Genomic DNA, 21,492 nt, shown 5'->3' on the forward strand with positions numbered 1-21,492 from the left:
TTCTTGAAGTTTGACCCACCACGCGCCGGAAGAAGAAGATGAAGAGGCCGTTGCAGAAGAAGATGGAGGCGGCGCTGGAGAGAGTTCTCTCACAGCATTGGGCACGCCTCCAGTGCTGTTTGAGTGCTGAGGCCCGCCCCTAGTGCTGCGAGAAAACTCATTTGCATACTGACAAAAAACGGGATTTCGAGTGAATGGTGGCGTGGAGAAGACAACGAAAGGTAGGAGAAGAATAGCCTTTCTTAAGGCTATTCTGACATGTTAGTCATAAAAAAAAATGCGTTTGAATGATAGGATCCCTTTAAATGTATTTTACATGCTGGAAATTCCTCTTGAAAGTTTACATATTCTCACAGCAAGTATCTCTTATATTTATTTTATATGATTGTTACTCCTCCTCCTCTTATATTTATTTTACCTGTGCTTTTTGCAGCTTCCATAGGACAGAGGATGCACTACATTACATTCTAATGCTGAAGATCTTCTGGGAAAATATTCCAACTTTTTAAACGGAAATAAGATGGAAAGTAAAGATGCTCCAAGATGGGGCAGCTGGAATAGTAGTTACTTTGTTGGAGCTGCCTCAAGTTTTGTGTCCACTGTTTTGACCTTTCCCATTTATAAGACAATTTTTCGACAGCAGCTTCATACATTAACCATCCGAGCTGCCACAAGTCAGTTGAATAATGAAGGTCTTAAACATCTCTATCGCGGTCTGGCACCACCTCTCATGGCAAAAACTGTTCAAGGGACTTTGCTTTTTGGAACTCAAGGAAGCCTCCAACATTTTCTCTCTAAGGGAGGTACTACAGGAGCAAAATCTTGTGCTTTGTCTGGTTGTTTATCTGGCGCAATAGAAGCCGTCTTATTAGTACCATTTGAGAGAATTCAGAACATTTTGCAGGATGGTCGTAATAATGTAAATTTTCCAAATACACGTTCAATTGTGCAAGAGTTCCGAACCTACAATAACAGAGAATGGCTAACATGTGGAATGTACAGAGGATTCACTGTAATACTTGTCAGGAACATGATTGGTAGTGCCATCTTTCTTTCTTGCAAAGAGCCATTGAGAGACTTATTGACTTATCCAGGTCTCCCTGTGTGGGCCCCTTCTTTTGGCTCTGGAGCAGTCAATGGTGCTTTTACCTCACTGGCACTTTATCCATTGAGTGTTATAATAGCAAACATGCAGGCAGAAGTGGGAAATAATCTACCTCATGTAAAGAAAGTAGCCCTACGTGTATGGGAGAAATGTGGAGGAAGAATCTCACTGCTATATCGAGGAGCATCTCTCATTATCTTAAGATCTTGCATTACTTGGGGGTTTACAAATTCCATTCATGATACTTTGAGCAGAAAACTATAAAACAGGATTTATTGAACATGCATGTATTAAAGGGAACCTGACAGCTCTTGTTATGCTTATAAACTGCCACGATGCCTTATTACATGACCTGATCATTTTTCTGAAGATGCCCCTGTATATTTAAAGCATAGCTAATCTTTCAGACAACTTTTGATTTTCTGGCAGTATTTAGGTTATTATTAAATGGTATCATATATTAATATATTTTGCCTCCTTTCTATGAGATCCCGCATTTCTTTATTCTTTTCTTTGCTTCTGTATTTAGAGATGTTCCTGCCTCTCAATGAGTAAGGCCTCATGCACACGACTGTATGCACTGTCAGTGTGCTAGCCATGTTTTGCACACTGACCCATTTATTTCTGTGGCCCCATACACACGACTCTGTATTTTCACATTCCCGTATATGGGGCTGTAAGCAAAAATGAAGGCAGGTCCTATTCCTGTCCGCTTTGTGGACTATGCTTTCTGACCTCAATGAATAGGGCCATGGATGCACAGGCAGCACACGGATGTCATCCATGTGCCATTCAATCACAGCCTGGTGGTGACACGTACAGAATCTATATACACTAGACATATCACTAGTTGAAAACACAGTCCAATCCAAATCCCAACTGTGTTTTCAGCCAGTGATATCTCTGGAAATAATATAGGTAGCACTGCAACGGTTTATTACGTTTTATATCTCTCAAGATATGACTGTTTAAAATGACCTTCCTCCACCCTAATTTTCTGTACGTTTTACACAGAGATAACCCATTCACAGTTACTCAGTTAAAGGCAGAAACAGCTCTCAATACAGAAACGAGGGAGAATAGTAAAGAGATGTAAGATTTCACAGAAAGGAGGCGAAATCCGTAGTAGATATTGCCGAAAATCAGCATAGAGAAAAGTCCTGAACAGAGGATTTTTCTCTCCGCCAGTTTTAGTTATGAAATAGTAGACACTTAGCGGACCCATTATAGTCAATGGGGTCTGCTGCTGTTCATGTGTAACTGCTCTCTGTCATTTGAGTCCCTGTGTTGCATCTAGCGTAAATAAAGTATGTTACAAAATGTATTCTTGACACAAATACTGCCAGAAAAGTTATCTGAAAGTTTAGTCAGTTATGCTTTAATCAGATGTAGCCAAAATGCGGAAATAGCCAAAATTATCATAGAATAGTCATCTGGGCAGTGCTTTTGTCAGGAGCAGCTGTAGAGTCAGCCATCCATTCCCACCCTACTAGTTTTAAAGGGGCTCTATCGCTGGGAAAAGTCATTTTTATCTAAACACATGCTTGCATAGGCTTTAGAAAGTCTATTCCACGCCTACCTTTTGTATGTAGATTGCCTCAGTGGTCTCTGAATAAGTCAGTTTCTATTGATATGCTAATGAGCTTCCAGCCAGCTCAGGAAGTTCCCAGCAGCCTCCTCTCTCCTATTATCTTCTATGTGTGAGAAGCAAACAGGAAGCTGACTCATCAGCAGCAGCAGTCTCCCATAGAAAACAATAGGAGAGGTGTGCACGATCTATCGTGCACCAGTCTAATTAGCATATGAATTTATTGATTTTATGGACTTATTCAGAAACCACTGAGGCAATCTACATACTAAAGGTAGGTGTGAAATAGACTTTCTAAAGGCTGTGCAAAGGTGTGATTAGTTAAAAATGACTTTTCCTAGTGATAGAGCCCCTTTAATGAGGCCTTATTAGAGCGATGTCAATCAAACCAGAAGGGGTGGAGTTGGAGGGGTGGAGTTCCTGGTCTCAATACCTCCCAAGTATTAATTCTGTGGTAGTTTTTATTTAGCATCCATTTTATAAAAAAGAAGACAGTCTACATCAGCACCAGGATAATGGTGGGTGCTCAGCCCAGAGCCTCTGGTAACAGCTCCACGTAAGTATCCATGGATGCATTTTATAAAGTGATTTCTGCAATTTGGCTAGACTGGATTTACCACACTGAGGACATGTTTAGAAACATTATTAGCATATGTAATAGTATATGGCGGCAGGTGAGAAGCAAGAAAGTTCTGATAGATTCCCTTTAAGGCTAAGGCCCCATGTAGCAAGCTGCAGCCAAAAGACGCTGTAGAAAAAAACGTGGCAGAAACGCGTCATGTTTTTTTCTGCAGCGCTTTTCAAGGACATTCCGAAGAGATTTCCTCTGCATATTTTCTGCTTCTATTACACCTATACGGAAAACGCCAGCATTTCCACAGGCATAATATATAATATAATTACTATAATATATATATATATTTACAAAAAAAGCAGATTTCCACTGCAGATTTTATTTCTGCAATGTGTGAATGGGATTAGCCAGAATTCCATCCACTTTGTACGTACTGTAAATTTCAGCGGTTTTTGCCACTGTGTTTCCGCTGCGGCCAAATTGTGGCGATTGGGCCCCGACCTAAAGGGATTTTCCCATGAATGCAACCATGTTTAGATTTGTAGACTATTAAAAGTTTAATATTTTTGTAAATGACAAATTTGCAGGGTTTTATAGATTTTCTCTAACCATTTTAGTGCTGATATATTGTTATTATTATTTATTATTATTATTATTATTTTATTTACTAATTATTAGAAAATCTTTAAAACTCTGAAAAATGTAAAAATATTTATATCTGTAAAATTGTTTAACTTTTAATTGTCTATAAATTTACATCTGGTTATATTTCTAGGAAAATTTCATTAACAAATTATACAAGTGTTCTAATATACTTCCCCTAGTTAAAGTGGCCTATTTATCTAGTTTTGACAATATATTATATCTGGCAGCAAAATAATTGTGATGTATTAATTGCTTTTAGGTCTGTTTCACAAGTCTAAGTTTGAGCCAAAAAATTCAGTCAGCATTTGGGCCCTATTTACCAGCTCAAACCCAATTTATAAGAAGAAAACTCACGAGCGGAACCACGTCTGAATTACAGCCTACACCGCCCGTTATAAATTGTGTCCAAATGGAAAAGTCAGGTGCTGGGTGTACCATATACTTTCATTATTCTTGGCTATCGCCAACCAGATGGTGCTCTCTGCCTCAAAAATACAGGAATATAAATATGCAAAAAGAATAAGCAGGGCAATCACCAAGGAACTTCATTAAAAATCATAGTCCTTTATTTCATCCTTCTTAAAACAGATTGCACAGAAAAGAGGAAAAGCAACACTTCCAAGCTACGTCCATTTTGTGCACACAGCACTTCGTCAGGTTTTTTCAAGGTCCATACACTGTGCTGGAGGAAAAAAAACATTTCCTAATTCCTGAAGTGGATTGTTTACTCTCCAAAATCTTCACCAAAAAACTCTGGGTGCATTGATCCTTATTTATTATGCTTACTTATATAGCGCCATCATATTCTGCAGCGCTATACAGATCTTGTCAGTCACTGTCCCATATAGGGCTCACAATCTACAGTCCCTATCAGTATGTCTTTGGTGTGTGGGAGGAAACCAGAGAAAACCCACGCAAACACAGGGAGAACATACAAACTGCAGATGTTGCCCTTGGCAGGATTTGAACCTAGGACTCTAGCGCTGAAAGGCTACAGTGCTAGCCACTTTTCCACAGTTTCCACTTTTTGGAGGCAGTTGATGAGTCTTCTGGGACGTAGCGCTTTGGTTTCTGTAGAGCAAAACACTGACTCTAACTCCTCTATTTACTCAAGGTTCCAATTTCTGCTCTGATACCAAATCCTTCATAAATGGCTGACAGCCATGGTCAGACAGACGCTGTAAAGATCCTGTAGTTTACAAAAAAAGCTAATGATTGACTCCATATAAAAGTAAATATGCAACAAACAATGCATCTAATTCATTATACAATATTTATGAATTCAATTTTAAATAATTTTATTTTGAAGCCTGAGTTGGTAACTAGAGATGAGCGAGTACTGTTCGGATCAGCCGATCCGAACAGCACTCTCGCATAGAAAATGGACGTAGCCAGCACACGGGGGGTTAAGCGGCTGGCCGTCATCAAAGCGGAAGTACCAGGTGCATCCATTCATTTCTATGGAGCGTGCTGTTCGGAGCGGCTGATCCGAACAGTACTCGCTCATCTCTATTGGTAACTTTTTCTGACTCCAATTTCACCCAAAACTATCCCCGACACACCTCTGACTCCACAGAGTCTCATGGGGGACCATGTACTCTCCTGTTAAGCCTCATGCTGACATGGCCATTTTTGTTCAAAAAGTGATGTGGGTGCAAAATTAACCATGCACTAAAAATTGTATGCTTTTAATGCAAATTTCTGGTGTAAAGACTTTAATAAATTTTCATTGTGTGTCTATGATGAAGCAGCAATACTATTGTATGCAATACCCGTTCTTTTTATCTATGCCCCTGGAAAAAATGTCTTTATTATGTATCTAGTTCTAAGTAAATTTTGAAAATAAACAAATGGGAGAAAATATATTTCTGTTCTCTAGATCATTTATTGTAGTGATTAACCTCCTCTCCCCACCGGTGTCCGCTTACCTGCAGCTCTCTGTTCTTCTTGGTCCGGTCCAGTCTTCAGAGCGCTCCCCAAGTAGGGTGCGGGCCTGATTACGTGGCCATATCACCTGGCGTGTGGGAAGGAGGGGCGGAGCGGCATTAGCAGGCAGGGAGAGGACCTGCTCTCTGCGAAGCATGAGGGGCGGCCGCTGGAGCAGTGCTGCGTCGTCAGGGCCGCCCCAATCCACCGAGACGGTGACGCTAAGCCAGTCCAGGACAATGCTATTTTTTCTCACTAACACGTAGAAATAGCCTTAAGAAAGGCTATTCTTCTCCTACCTTTAGATGTCTTCGGTAGAAATCCCAGTTTTCTTCGGTATGCAAATACCGGGGGCGTCCCTAATGCTGCGAGAAATCTCCAGCGCCGCCTCCATCTTTGTCTGGAACGGCCTCTCTCCGCGTCTTCTCCCAGCGCTGGGTTCAAACTTCTACCCATGTGCACATGCCCACAGCCATTTTTTTGTAGCCCCCTCCCCACACAGTATTAAATGCTGAACAGTAGTTCCCCCTCCCCACACAATAAGATAGCAAAGTAAGTCTCTAATTATTCATCTATTCTTAAACGAATCCAAATGGAATAATTGTATTAATTAAAATATAATTTCTCTGTTATTGGATACAGTTATTCCTTATTTACAGAATTCACAGAAGGAGGGTCGACCAATCCACCAAAGTAATATTATGATAAAACTTCACTTTTATTAGGTTACTATTAAAAACATGAAAAAAAGTGTAAAACCATGTCCCACACCCTAAACCAACTTTAACAAAAATGGTTGTTGTGAGGAAGGGAGGTACTACTGTGGATCCTGACCCTACAGCATACTTCTTACTACCTCCCTATTACAACATAGGATGTGCGCCTAACTCAGCAGACTTAATTAAGGATAGAACCACTATACCAGGGGCTCAGTGGATTACTCCCCCACCTCTCCGAGGTTACTGGCCTAACACTACGCCAACAGAGAGGGGAGGTACCACTGGCCAGGCTCTTGTCCAAATTGTCAGCGAGTGAGCGTCACATCAATAACTATTTACATTGCCCTCACGCGTTTCTTCTCTAGAAGAAGAGATTCATCAGGGGTCTATTAACAAATCTCCCACAACTGGGCAGCACTAAAAACACTGCTATGTAGCAAAGTCAGCGGTGGGTGAACTGACCGCCGGCAGGACCGCCGCTGATCATCTCGGCCTTTTGGCTAAGATCAAGTGTAGTATCTGTTCTTACAGAAGCAGTCAGTAATCGAATCTGCCGGAGGGCTAGGACCGGGGCCCAATGGCAGGAGTGGACAGAACGCTGTGGAAGTAGGAATGGAGAACCATTTGAGGCGTGTTGCTGGGAGACTGTGGATACTGGCAACACGACCACCAGGTGCTTTGATGCCTGGGGATCATGGCTGGGGGTCGGGGAGCCGCTCGAAGGCCTCTAGTGTTGTGCCCTGGGAGTTTGAGTGGCCCCTGGGGTGCCTTAAACCACTGGGGGTGGGAGCCCACTGGTTTTCAGCACATTGCCTGGCACTATACACGCTTTTGTAGCACTACTCCTTAATGCCTGGTGTACCAGAGCTGGGGAATTTTTTATAGATCCGGCGGGTGGACCGGGCCTTGATGGCACTCCATTCACATATTTAAACGTTGTTCACTTCTTTTTTTGTCACTCTTGTCACCTTTTTTCTGTGTGCGATGAAGGGATGCTGTACCCTTTTGAGACCTTCCCGATGGTCTGTATGGGAGGTGAGGTCTGTAATGGGCTTCCCTCCCTGTGTTTTGTGACCTTTCCCCGCTTCGGCTGAGGCAGGCATGGGTCTGAGACCAGGAGTATCCCAGGTGGTGGCAGCCCAGGGAGAAAATGGGTGAAAGATCGGTTCCTAGTACCCTAGGGTGGTGGCAGCCCCAAGGGGAAAGGAACTTTGTCCTGGACTTGCTGTTTCGGCAGTAGGTCCTTTAGTGACTCCGAGTCACTCAGTGCCTTTTGGCCCAGTGGCAAGGAGCAAGTCGGGAACCCTTTTCCTTTTTGGGATAGGGTACCTAAGCAGTAAGCATCCTGGGCATGTTTTTTTTTAGTGGCACCCCACTTTTTTTGTGCACTGGGTGTGTTGTTGGCACAGTTTGGAGGCCTTAAAAAAAATTTTTGATTTGTTTCCTGCCATTTTTATGATTTTATTGAAAATCATTCAGCAAAAATCTTTAGTGCAGTCTTATATAGGATGATCCTTTGGGAAAGATTTTGAAAATTTGAAGTTCCCGTTTTTATTTTGGGCTAATGTTTGATTGACAAATAGAGTGTCCGATCAATACTGAGACTTCTCCCTAAATCTAAACCCTTCATGCTGATTGGATGGATTTTTGCATATGTAATTAAATGTGATGCCATTTTTATGGGTTTTTTCCAGTTATGTAGTAGATTTTTTAGTGCAGTCTCATACAGTATGAAATTTCTTATCCTTTTGGACAGGTTTTGAAAACTTCACTATATCTCTCCCTAAGCTTAAGTTTCCCTTTTTATTTTTTGTAAATTCTGATGTTTCATTGACAAGTAGAATGTCCAATCAATGCTGAGCATTTACACAAAAACTAAACCCTTTATAGTGATTGGTGAGATTTTTGTATATAAAATCAGATGTGTTTTCTGATATCTGTGTGGGGGTTTTGGCAGTTATTCAGCAGATATTTTTAGTTCAGTCTCATATAGGAGGAAATTTCTGATCCTTTGGGAATGATTTAGAAAATTTAAAAAAATCTTAAGTTTTTCCCTTTTTGGGTTGCTTTTTTTTTTTTTTTTTTTTTTTTTTACTAATGTTTGATTGACAAGTAGAGTGTCGAATCAATCCTGAGCATTTATGGGGGTTTTTTTACAGTCAATTATCAGAAAATTTTAGGGAAGTCTTATATAGGATGAAATTTATTATCCTTTGGATAAGATTTAGAAAATTTGACAATATCTCTCCCTAAGCTTAAGTTTCCTTTTTTTTTAATAATAATAATAATAATAAAAAAAAAAGGTCTGATGTTTGATTAACAAATAGAGTGTCCAATCAATGCTGTGCTTTTCACCTTAAATCTAAACCCTTCGTGCTGAATGGCTGTGTTTTTGCATATGTAATTGGCAGGAAAAACATTACATATGCAAAAATCCAGCCAATCAGCATCAAGGGTTTAGATTTAAGGTGAAAGCTCAGCATCCACTCTATTTGTCAAACAATCAGTTCATTTACCAAAAAAAAAAAGAAAATTTAAGCTCAAGGAGAGATATTGTCAAATTTTCAAAAATCTTTTCCAAAGAATAAGAAATTTCATCCTATATGCGATTTATCTAAAATTTTCTGCAAAATGACTGTAAAAAACACATAAAAATGACAGGATACACATGTAATTGCAATTGCATATGTAAAAATCCTGCCAGTAGTCATTATGGCTTTAGGTTCAGGGAGAATGCTCAGCATTGATTGAACACTCTATTTGTCAATCAAACATCTGTCCAAATTTAAAAAAAAAAAAAAAAAAAAAAAAAACAGGGAAAATTAAGCTTAGGGAGAGATATTGTCAAATCTCCAAAATCTTTCCAAATGGGTAAGAAATTTCATCCTATATGAGACTGCACTAAAATATCTGCTACATGACTGCAAAAAAACCTAGAAAAATGGCAGGAAAGAAATCTAATTACATAATCAAAAATCCAGCCAATCAGTATGAAGGGTTCACATTTAGGGTGAAAACTCTGCATTGATTGGACAATTGATTTGTCAAACATTAGTCCATTAAAAAAAAAAAAAAAAAAAGGGAAACTTAAGCTTAGGGAGAGATATTGTCAACTTTTCAAAAATCTTACACAAAGGATAATAAATTTCATTCTATATATGAGACTGCACTAAAGATTTCTGCTGAATGATTGCGAATTAGAATGCCGCAAGGGTCAGTATTAGATCCTCTCTTGTTTAATATCTTTATTTATGACCTGGTAGTGGGTTTACAAAGCAGGGTGTCCATATTTGCAGATGATACTAAACTTTGTAGGGTAATCAATAATGAGGAGGATCGTAGAATATTACAGGGGGATCTAAGGAAACTGGAAGCATGGGTGGAGACTTGGCAAATGAAGTTTAATGTTGACAAATGTAAGGTAGGGTTGAGCGATCGTGTTCGGAAAAGATCGGATTCCGATCGGCGATCGAGAAAATTTCACGATCACCATCGGAATTCCGAACACGATCTTTTTATGTGGGATCGAGATCGGTGATTTTTCCCACAATGCATTGCTTAGCCTTCACACTGAGTATACAATGTATATTCAGTGTGAAGGCTGCGCTGCAGTTCCATAGGAATGAATGGAAGCAGCCGACACACAGCCTTAACCCCCTGCGCGCCGGCTGCCTCCATTCATTCGAATGGAAGGCTAAACTAAATCTCTAACAGCTACTTACCTCTAGAGATGCTCCAGTGCCCTCCTTCTTCTTGCCTCGCTGCCCCGCCTCCCAGGTTAGTGTTTAAAGCGCTAGGTAGGCGGGGCTTGTGGCTTAGTGTGGGCGGGCACAGGGCGGGGAGACGTGACGTCTCCCCTCCCAGTACCCGCCCACACTCTCCTAACCTGGCAGGGAGGGGGCAGCGAAGAGAGAAGAGCAGCATGGAGCAGCAGCAAGGCGAAGAATGAAGGCACCAGGCACCGGACCAGCCATCTCTGGAGGTAAGTGGACACCAGGGGGTAGGATTGCTTTTAAAATCCGATCTCCGATTAAAAAAAAATCCCATTGACTTGCATTGGGATCGAGATCGGGTTCGAATGAAAAATGATCGGAAATCGGATTTTAAAATCGATCCTGAAAAGTCAAGATTGGCTCAACCCTAATGTAAGGTAATGCACTTTGGTCGACGTAATAAAATGTATGACTATGTACTTAATAGTAAATTACTGGGTAAGACTGCCAATGAAAAAGACTTAGGGATTTTGGTGGACAGCAGGCTTACCTTTAGTGACCAGTGCCAGGCCACTGCTGCCAAGGCAAATAAAATTATGAGATGCATCAAAAGAGATATAGATTGTCATGACAAGAACATAGATATGCCTACATACAAATCACTGGTACGGCCACACTTAGAATATTGTGCGCAATTTTGGGCCTCGATATTCAAGAAAGACATAAGTGAACTTGAAAAAGTGCAAAGACGGGCAACCAAAATGATTAGGGGAATGGGTGGACTGGAGTACAACGAGAGATTAACAAAAGACGTCTACGTGAAGATCTAATAACAATGTACAAATACATGAAGGGACAATACAAAGAGCTTTCTAAGGATATTTTTAGTCCTAGGCCAGTGACAGTAACAAGAGGACACCCTCTACGTCTGGAGGAGAGAAGGTTTCACCAGAAACATAGAAGGGGATTCTTCACAGTAAGAACAGCGAGGCTCTGCAACTCTCTGCCCCAGGAAGTGGTGATGGTGGATTCATTAAACAAGTTCAAAGAGGGCCTGGATGTCTTTCTTGAAGAGAAAAATATAACAGGTTATGGTCTCTAGATTTTAAGGACACGTTGATCCTGGGTTTTTATACTGACTGCCAGATTTGGAGTCAGGAAGGAATTTTTTCCCCTGAAATGGGGCAATTGGCATGAGCCTCATGGGGTTTTTGCCTTCCCCTGGATCAACACTGTAGGGATTGTAGGGTTATAGGTTGGACTTGATGGACTCATGTCTTTACCCAACCTCATCTACTATGTAACTATGTAAAATCATATAAATGATGGTCTCATGAAGGACTGATGTTTGATTGACAAATAGTGTCCAATCAATGCTGAGCGAAAACCTTAAATCCAAACCCTTCATGCTAAATGGCTGGATTTTTGCATATGTAAAAGATGTCTCCTGTCATTTTTACGTTATTTCGCAGTCATGTCGCAGTTAATTTTTATGCAGTCTCATAAAGGATGAAATTTCTTATCCTTTTGGAAAGATTTTGAAGATTTGACAATATCTCTCCCTAAGCTTAACTTTCTCTTTTTTTATTTTTATTTTTTTTAAATTTGGACTGATGTTTGATTGACAAATAGGGTGTTCAAACAATGCTGAGCATTCTCGCTGAACCTAAACCTATTGGCTGGATTTTTGCATATGCCATTCCATGTGTTTCCTGCCATTTTTATTGGGGGTTTTTACAGTCATTTAGCAGAAAATTTTAGTGCAGTCTCAGATAGGATGAAATTTCTTATCCTTTGGGAAAGATTTAGAAAATTTGACAATATCTCTCCCTAAACTTAAGCTTCCTTTTTTTTTTTTTTTTTTATTTTGCTATAGACTGATGTTTGACAAATAGAGTGTCCAATCAATGCTGAGCTTTCACCCTAAATCTAAACTCTTCATGCTGATTGGCTGGATTTTTGCATATGTAATTAAATGTGTTTCTTGTCATTTTTATGTTATTTCGCAGTCATGAAGCAGATATTTTTAGTGCAGTCTCATAAAGGATGACATTTCTTATCCTTTTGGAAAGATTTTGAAGATTTCACAATATCTCTGCCTAAGCTTCAGATTCCGTTTTTTAGTTATTTATTTTTTAATTTGGATTGATGTTTGATTGACAAATAGAGTGTTCAATCAATGCTGAGCATTCTCCTTGTACCTAAACCCATAATGCCTACTGGCTGGATTTTTGCATATGTAATTACATGTGTTTCCTGCCATTTTTATGTGTTTTTTACAGTCATTTAGCAGAAAATTTTAGGGCATTCCCATATAGGATGAAATTTCTTATCATTTGGGAAAGATTTTGACAATATCTCTCCCTAAGCTTAAGTTTCCCTTTTTTTTTCTTTATTTTATGGACTGATGTTTGATTGACAAATAGAGTGTCCAATCAATGCTGAGCTTGCACCTTAAATCTAAACCCTTCATGCTGATTTGGCTGGATTTTTGCAAATGCAATTAGAAGTGTTTCCTGCCATTTTTATGTTTTTTTGCAGTAATGTAGCAGATATTTTTAGTGCAGTCTCATATAGGATGAAATTTCTTATCCTTTTGGAAAGATTTTGAAGCTTAATTTTCCCTTTTTAATTTTTTAAAAAATTTGGACTGATGTTTAATTGACAAATACAGTGTTCAATCAATGCTGAGCATTCTCCCTGAACCTAAACCTATAATTAGAGATAAGCAAACAGTGAAATATTCGATACTCGATTCAATATTCAATATTTGACTATTCAAACGTTCATCACAAGGCTGTCAGACCCAACTCCAAATCCTGCAGCACAAGCAGTCAGCCTAAGATTGTCTCTTCTTCAAGTAAGACACAAGATTCAAGACTTAGCTGCCCCCTCCGGAATGGTGATTCTCCATTTCCTCCTCCTCCTCCCTTTCGCCCCATCCGCGCTGCAGCAATGGGACGCACTGAACTTCCCCGCTAGCCTCCTGTGTGACAATGAGATCATCTGCCACTTCGTCCTCCTCCTCTTCCTCCGTCATTATACGGTGTGAAGCGGACAGGAGTGTGCACTGACTATCCTGCTGGGATGGTTCTGCCACTATACCCGACTACTCAGCGTACAATGTGTTATCCCTGATGTCGATGAGGGATTCTCACATCACACACAGGAGTGGGATTGTTACACTCACTAGTGCGTCGTCACAGCGGACCCTCTTGGTGGACTCCTCAAAGACACGTAAGATCTTACATAAGTCTGCCATCCATGGCCACTCATGGTGCAGAAACTGCGGGAGCTGACTTTGAGGAAACCTTCGGTTTAGGAGATGGTACTCCATCAAGGGCCACATTGATGGCCACATTAAGTAGGGTGCGGGGTACAACACTAACTTGGCCCAAGCACCAGGAACAGGTGTTACAATGGCTAGCCGATAATGCTTCCAGCACATTCTCCATCAGCCAGTCAGCCTCTACCTCAACTCCTCTTGGCCTGGTTAGTGTTGTACCCTGCATCCTACTTAATGTGGCCATCAAGCCGGGGACTGTGGGGAAGCGCAATGTTTGCTGCAGCAGAGGAATAGGCACGGGATGCGCTGTAGCTTGACTGCAACCTTGCTCCCCAGCTGCATTTCCATGCCCCCATCCTCGTCCCTTTGCGCTAGCATTACGCATTTTGAGATGTATATAAATGCAAATTTTATGGTGTATACACCGAGGAAATCTGGATTGAGCGTATATGGCCTGACGGATTTGCTGTGTATACCACTTAGGTTTTTTGGGGGGTATAAACCGAGGAAAGCTGGATTGAGTGTACTCCTCTCCCTGCTGAAAAGAGCTGTTGTTGTTTTTCAGATTTCCTGCCTAGCAGAAGCTAATCCCTCTCTAGCCCTCAGCAGATGTCTGTCCCTATCTCTCCAAGCCGCAAATGAGATGAACATGGTGGCCACTATTCTTATAAATGGAAGGTCACCTGATTTCTGCAGCCAATGGCTTTTTCCTATTTTTTTTCAATGCCTACATTGTCGTAGTTCCTGCCCCACCTCCCCTGCACAGTTATTGGTGCAAAAAAAGCGTCAGGGAAGGTGGGAGGGGATACAAATTTTTACTGCGTTTGCTGCGTGGTATTTGATTTTAATTGAATATATCGAATACCTATTTGATCGACCGCTGTTTGCTCATCTCTACCCATAATGCCTATTGGCTGTATTCTTGCATATGCAATTAGATGTGTTTCCTCCTATTTTTATGGGGGGATTTTTACAGTCATTTAGCAGAAAAATTTAGGGCATTCTCATAGTGGATGAAATCTCTTATCCTTTGGGAAAGGTTTTTTTTAAATTGACAATATCTCTCCCTAAGCTTAAATTTCCCTTTTTTTTTTTTTTTTTTTTAATGGACTAATGTTTGACAAATAAAGTGTCCAATCAATGCTGATTTTTCACCCTAAATCTAAACCTTCATGCTGATTGGCTGGATTTTTATTCATATTCAATTAGATGTGCTTACTGCCATATTTCTAGGTTTTTTTGCAGTCATGTAGCAGATATTTTTAGTGCGGTCTCATATGGGATGAAATTTCTTATCCTTTTAGAAAGATTTGGAGATCAATACTGAGCATTTTCTCTGAACCTAAAACCATAATGCCTATTTGCCGAATTTTTGCATATGCCATTACATGTATTTCCTGTCATTTTTATGTCTTTTATTACAGTCAGGGCCGCCATCAGGAATTTTGGGGCCCCATACAGCCTAAGTGTCTGCCCCCCCCCCCGCCATTTTAAAACTACTTTAATTTGCGACATACCCATTATGTATTACATTTCCCTTTATTTAGCAGCTTTACAAGGCTTAATCAGATTCTATTAGCAGGTATAATCTGCTACGTGTGACAGCCCCTATAGAGAGCCAACACCATCTATAAGAGCCCTCTTACTAAATCCTCAGGGCTTATTCACATTGCATTTTTGGCCTCCCTTGCCGGGATACATTGGTAACCAGTCAGAATCAGCTGTCAACTTATCCCTGCACGAAGAACTGGCCATTAAAAAAAAGGGGGACCTGCAGTTCTCTGAGCAGGGATAAGTGGGGAGCTGATTGTGACTGGTTACCAACGTATCCCGGCAAGGGAGGCCAAAAACGCAATGTGAACACTCCTTTAAAGTGTATCCAATCATAAGAAAAGGTATTTAAGGTGGCCAATTGCAAGTTGATCTCCTATTTGAATCTCCTCTGAAGAGTGGCATCATGGGCTACTCAAAACAACTCTCAAATGATCTGAAAACAAAGATTGTTCAACATAGTTGTTCAGGGGAAGGATACAAAAAGTTGTCTCAGAGATTTAACCTGTCAGTTTCCACTGTGAGGAACATAGTAAGGAAATGGAAGACCACAAGGACAGTTCTTGTTAAGCCCAGAAGTGGCAGGCCAAGAAAAATATCAGAAAGGCAGAGAAGAAGAATGGTGAGAACAGTCAAGGACAATCCACAGACCACCTCCAAAGAGCTGCAGCATCATCTTGCTGCAGATGGTGTCACTGTGCATCGGTCAACTATACAGCGCACTTTGCACAAATAGAAGCTGTATGGGAGAGTGATGAGAAAGAAGCCGTTTCTGCACGTACGCCACAAATAGAGTTGCCTGAGGTATGAAAAAGCACATTTGGACAAGGCAGCTTCATTTTGGAAACAAAAATTGAGTTGTTTGGTTATAAAAAAAGGCGTTATGCATGGCGTCCAAAAAGAAACAGCATTCCAAGAAAAACACATGCTACCCACTGTAAAATTTGGTGGAGGTTCCATCATGCTTTGGGGCTGTGTGGCCAATGCCGGCATCGGGAATCTTGTTAAAGTTGAGGGTCGCATGGATTCCACTCAGTATCAGCAGATTCTTGAGAATAATGTTCAAGAATCAGTGACGAAGTTGAAGTTACGCCGGGGATGGATATTTCAGCAAGACAATGATCCAAAACACCGCTCCAAATCCTCAGGCATTCATGCAGAGGAACAATTACAATGTTCTGGAATGGCCATCCCAGTCCCCAGACCTGAATATCATTGAACATCTGTGGGATGATTTGAAGCGGGCTGTCCATGCTCGGCGACCATCTAACTTAACTGAACTTGAATTGTTTGTCCAAAATACCTTTATCCAGGATCCAGGAACTGATTAAAAGCTACAGGAAGCGACTAGAGGCTGTTATCTTTGCAAAAGGAGGATCTACTAAATATTAATGTCACTTTTCTGTTGAGGTGCCCATACTTTTGCACCGGTCAAATTTTGGTTTAATGCATATTGCGCATTTTCTGTTAGTACAATAAACCTCATTTCAATCCTGAAATATTACTGTGTCCATCAGTTATTAGATATATCAAACTGAAATGGCTGTTGCAAACACCAAAATATTTAGAACTAAAAATGATTAAGATTAATAGGGGTGCCCAAACTTTTTCATAGGACTGTACCTTTGGAGGTCTTGTGTGCTTTGTAGTTCTCCAGCTAAACACTTATATATTATATATCCCCCCTACGCCCAAACAGCAGCACAAGATGGGGTATTCCTGCCCCTGTGTACTGTTAGGACAGGTGGAACTTTTAATAAACTAACTAGTTACCCTCCCATAAAAGGTCCAGGAGACCTCCCCCTCCCTGTGTTTTTTTCTGTCCTGTTACCAGGACAGGTGGAGGGAGAGGTCTCCTCCTCTCCCACACATTCCTTTCTTTTTTGTGGAGGAAATCTCCCTTTTCCTAGCCCCCCCCTCCCCCCATCTTGTGCTGCTGCTGTCGGGTCTTACCTGGGGTTTGGGGCTTTCTTTGTTTTCCAGACGGCGCCTCCTCCCTTCCCTGGTCTGGCGCGGCCCCCGGGGGGGGGGGGGGAGGTGGTGAGAGGCAGCATCTCTGTTCTCGGCGCTGCGGCGCCACACGCTCCCGGCTTCCCCGCTGCCTGAGGAGGTTTTTTCCGGCGGCCGGGGGAGGAACTGTATGTGCAGTTCCTTGTTTCGCCGCGGGCACTACTAGCGGTGCTCCGCGGACTTCCGCTCTTCCCGCGCATGCGCGGGAATCCGGTTCGCGCATGCGCAGACCGTCCTCCCCGCTCGGCCGGACTTTGGGAGCGCTTGAGCAGCATTCCCACCCCGCTTTTGGGCTAAATTTAAGGGGATAGTGTTCCCCCTTCTCTCCTTCCTCCTGGCCAGCTTAGGCTAGGAGTAGAATGGAAAAAAGGGGGAAAAGGAATTATACTCAGCCCTCCTGCAGTAGTCCTACTTAGATTTTTCTTTTTATCTCCATTTGGCTTTTAAATTCTTGCGACACCTTGCCCGGATGAGGAGCTCCCTCGGCATGGAGTGAAATAACCAACATAGAATACAAAGGATCATCCAGCAACGAGATAAGAAAGTCCAATATAAGTCTTCTTTATTTCTTGTTATCGCAATGTAAATAAAACAGCACGCAATGCACAGGAAAAGCCTGCGTCAGACATGTCTGTCTGACGCAGGCTTTTCCTGTGCATTGCGTGCTGTTTTATTTACATTGCGATAACAAGAAATAAAGAAGACTTATATTGGACTTTCTTATCTCGTTGCTGGATGATCCTTTGTATTCTATGTTAGGAGTAGAATGGTCCCCCTATCCTGGCTCTGGCCGAGGGGATGGAAGGGGCGGAGCTAAGCTCCGCCCCGCCCCCGTTTTTTCCCTATTTAATCCTGGTCTGCCCAGAGTAGGTTGCCTGTCTGCTTAGCTTGCAGGTTCCTACTCTCCCTGGGCAACCAGAAGGTAGAAGAAATTTTCCTGACACTACAGGTGCTCTGAATTCCTTCAAAGGTGATGTATGCCCCCTGGTGGGCCCTGAGGGTAGAGGCTGCAAAGGTAAGGAAAATAATGAGTAATATGTTTTTCCTTAGATGTCATCCTCCTCTTCAGTGGCAGATAACCCTAAAAGGAAGGATTCCAGTAAGCGTCGCCACCTTGCCTGCGCCAAATGCGAAGTCCCCGTACCTGATGGCTACGCTTATCAATGTTGTCGCGGGTGTCGGGGTCCCCCCTCAGAAGACACTTCGGTCCGTGACGTGGTCGGTTGGGTAAGGGAATTCGTCGAGGAGTCGATGAAAGAGATGAAACTCTCAATCTCTCAATTGTCCAAGAGACCACGCCTGGATTCGCCTCCTTCTCTCCCACCGATGGAGGGTCTCCAGATCTTGGACGAGGTATCCTCGGAAGAGGACAACCTGGACCCATCTAAGCCGGTATTCTCGGTGGATAGGATGCCCAAACTGCTAAGAGTGGTTCGGGCTAAGGAGTTGGAGGAGGCGGCTGAGGAGGCTCCATCTACCTCTCTCAGAGCCTTCAGGGCGGACCCAGACTTGGTAAGAAGGCTGGAGGCTGAATGGCGGTTCCCTGAACGCCCATTCATTGCGTCTAGACGCTTTAGGTCTCTTTTTCCCCTATCCGAGGCACAATCCAGCTCCTGGGGCCCTCCGCCCAAGGTTGACATAGCCGTCTCCAAACTGTCAAAGCGCACGGTAGTACCAGCGGAGGATGGCTCTAACCTCCAAGATGTGATGGATCGCAGGGCGGAGGGGTCCCTGAGGCGTATATACGCCTCTTCCTCGGCACAGGCCTCAGTGGGCATTGCGGCTAGCGAGGTAGTCGCTAAACTACGGTCAGACATCTCTAAGCTGGAGAGAGATATTGACTCCGGGGTCCATCGGGACGACTTGCTGTCGGCCATGACAAATATTTCCCTCATGTCTGACTATCTCTCGGAGGCGGCCTTCTACCAGGTCAAGCTGGCCGCAAGATCCATGGCATTGTCCACCGCCGCAAGGCGCCCCCTTTGGCTTAAGCCCTGGAGGGCAGATAATGCCTCCAAGTTTAATCTATGCGCCTTACCATTCGAGCCCGGCAGGCTATTTGGCAGCGAACTCGACCGGATAATGGAGGGTCTGGCCGATTCAATTGGTAAGAACCTGCCCCAGTCCACAGGATGCAGGCAACGATCCTTTCGGGGCTACGCCCCCTCCAGAGGCATGTCTAGAGGCCAGTTCCGTAGGCGCCCCTCGGGCCCAAGAGGCGGTCGAGGTTCCTCCCGTGGTGGTGAGAAGAGATCCACCTTCTGATGGTCACGATCCCCTTGCCTGCAGGGCCAAGGTGGGGGGTCATCTCTCCTTACATTTAACCGCCTGGCACCATCATATCCAGGATTCTTGGGTTCTCCAACTTATACGGGAAGGCTACAAGATAAGCTTCCTTTCCCTTCCTCCAGACAGATGCAGGAGGACCCGCCCTCTTCAGGGCACCAGACAACTTCATCTGCAAAGATCTGTGTTGGAGTATATCGACAAGGCTGCATTGGAACCCGTCCCTCTAAACGAACAAGGGCAAGGCGTTTACTCACCTGTGTTTCTAGTGCCAAAATCGACCGGAGGGTGGCGCATGATTATCGACCTAAGGTATGTAAATCAATTTATCCGCAAGGTCCGGTTCCGGATGGAGACCATAAGGTCGGTTCTCCCTTTCCTGCAGCCAGGAGATCTATTCGTCACCTTGGATTTGAGGGACGCATACCTCCATATTCCTATCTATCCTCCACACAGAAAATATTTACGGATTGCCACATATCTAAATGGAAGATTACATCACTTCCAGTTTACAGCTCTCCCGTTCGGTATAAATTCAGCCCCCCACACCTTTACAAAGGTAGTGGCCCCGGTCATAGCCGCCCTGCGCCTCCAGGGGATATTTATTGTCCCATATCTAGACGATTGGCTAATAAAAGCTCAGTCAAGGGAGCTCCTCGCCACGCAGTTGAGCATCACAGTGGCATTTATAAGCGAACTGGGCTGGCTAGTAAACTGGCAAAAGTCAGTAGTGGTTCCATCTACCCGGATTCAATTCCTAGGGTTCAACCTGGATTCTCTCAGTATGATGATCTCCCTGCCCTCTCCTCGAAAGGAGAAGATTGGTCGAGCGGTTCACTACCTATCCCGAACCAGGAAGGTTACAATCAGGACAGCGATGAAGGTCCTAGGTCTCATGTCCGTGACCATCGAGGCAGTTCCCTGGGCTCTATGGCATATGCGCCCGTTACAACTCGAGATCCTGAGAGTATGGAACCACAGTCCCATGGGACTTCAGAAGCCTATCCAGCTTTCCATCAGTGCCCGTCGATCACTACAATGGTGGTCCCAACTCAAAGACGGGAGGTCCACGGTCCAGACCTCCTGGACCCTGTTGACCACAGATGCCTCCCTAACAGGCTGGGGAGCGCATCTGGGGGAGACCCTAATACGGGGAACATGGAACCCGCAGGAGAGAACTCGCTCCTCCAATTGGCGAGAACTTACGGCAGTTTTTCTGGCACTACGGACTCTGACTCCCCATCTCCAAAGGAAGGCTGTCAGAGTAAGAACAGACAATTCTACAGCCGTCCAATATATCAACAAACAAGGGGGCACCAGGTCCCCCTCCTTGATGCGGGTGACCGACCTGATATTTTCATGGGCGGAGAAGAATTTGTCCCGGCTGTCAGCGGTACATATCAAAGGCCACCTCAACGTCCTGGCAGATCAACTAAGCAGGGGACTAGTGACAACAGCCGAATGGTCCCTGTCCCCGGAAATTTTCCAACAGCTTACCAGGATATGGGGTCTCCCCGAGGTGGATCTGATGGCCACCCAACACAACGCCAAGGTGGGACGGTTTTGCTCCCTGTACCGGGACGGCAATCCCTTGGCGATCGATGCCCTGTCAATACCCTGGAGCTTCAAACTAGTATACGTTTTTCCTCCCATTCCAATGATTCCCAGGGTGTTGGCAATACTCAGGCAGGACCAGACATCGGCCATTGTCATCATGCCGTTCTGGCCGAAAAGGGCATGGTTTACCCACCTCATGTTAATGAGTCGAGGGACCTACTGGAGGCTTCCGTGTGTCCAAAACCTGGTAACTCTAAACAGTCAGCTCTGCCAGGATCTGGACAGGTTCAACCTCACTGCCTGGAGGTTGACCGCACGGTACGTGGAGACAGAGGATTGTCCCAGGCCGTTTTAAGAACACTGGCCCACTCTAGAGCGGACTCAACCAATCGTAGTTACCAGAGGATCGCCCAAGTATTTAACGATTGGGGAGCCAGGAGGCAGTGCGATACAACATCCATCGAATCAGTCCTGGAGTTTTTACAAGAAGGGTTGGACAAGGGATTGTCCCCAGCCACCTTGAGAGTACATG

General features: G+C 43.4%; 1 protein-coding gene and 1 pseudogene across 1 annotated transcript; both read left to right on the forward strand.

The window, feature by feature from the left end:
• Nucleotides 1–451: 451 nt before the first annotated feature.
• Nucleotides 452–1,501, forward strand: SLC25A53 (solute carrier family 25 member 53). Its single transcript, XM_075258912.1, has one exon. It carries the CDS (start codon nucleotides 521–523, stop codon nucleotides 1,367–1,369), a length of 849 nt encoding a protein of 282 aa, XP_075115013.1. The 5' UTR covers nucleotides 452–520; the 3' UTR covers nucleotides 1,370–1,501.
• A 5,536-nt stretch (nucleotides 1,502–7,037) lies between these two features.
• On the forward strand, nucleotides 7,038–7,111 carry LOC142185760 (U2 spliceosomal RNA; annotated as a pseudogene).
• Nucleotides 7,112–21,492: the final 14,381 nt, after the last annotated feature.

This window comes from Leptodactylus fuscus, chromosome 11 (genome assembly GCF_031893055.1).
Source record: "Leptodactylus fuscus isolate aLepFus1 chromosome 11, aLepFus1.hap2, whole genome shotgun sequence".
In the NCBI taxonomy this organism is placed as follows: Eukaryota; Metazoa; Chordata; class Amphibia; order Anura; family Leptodactylidae; genus Leptodactylus; species Leptodactylus fuscus.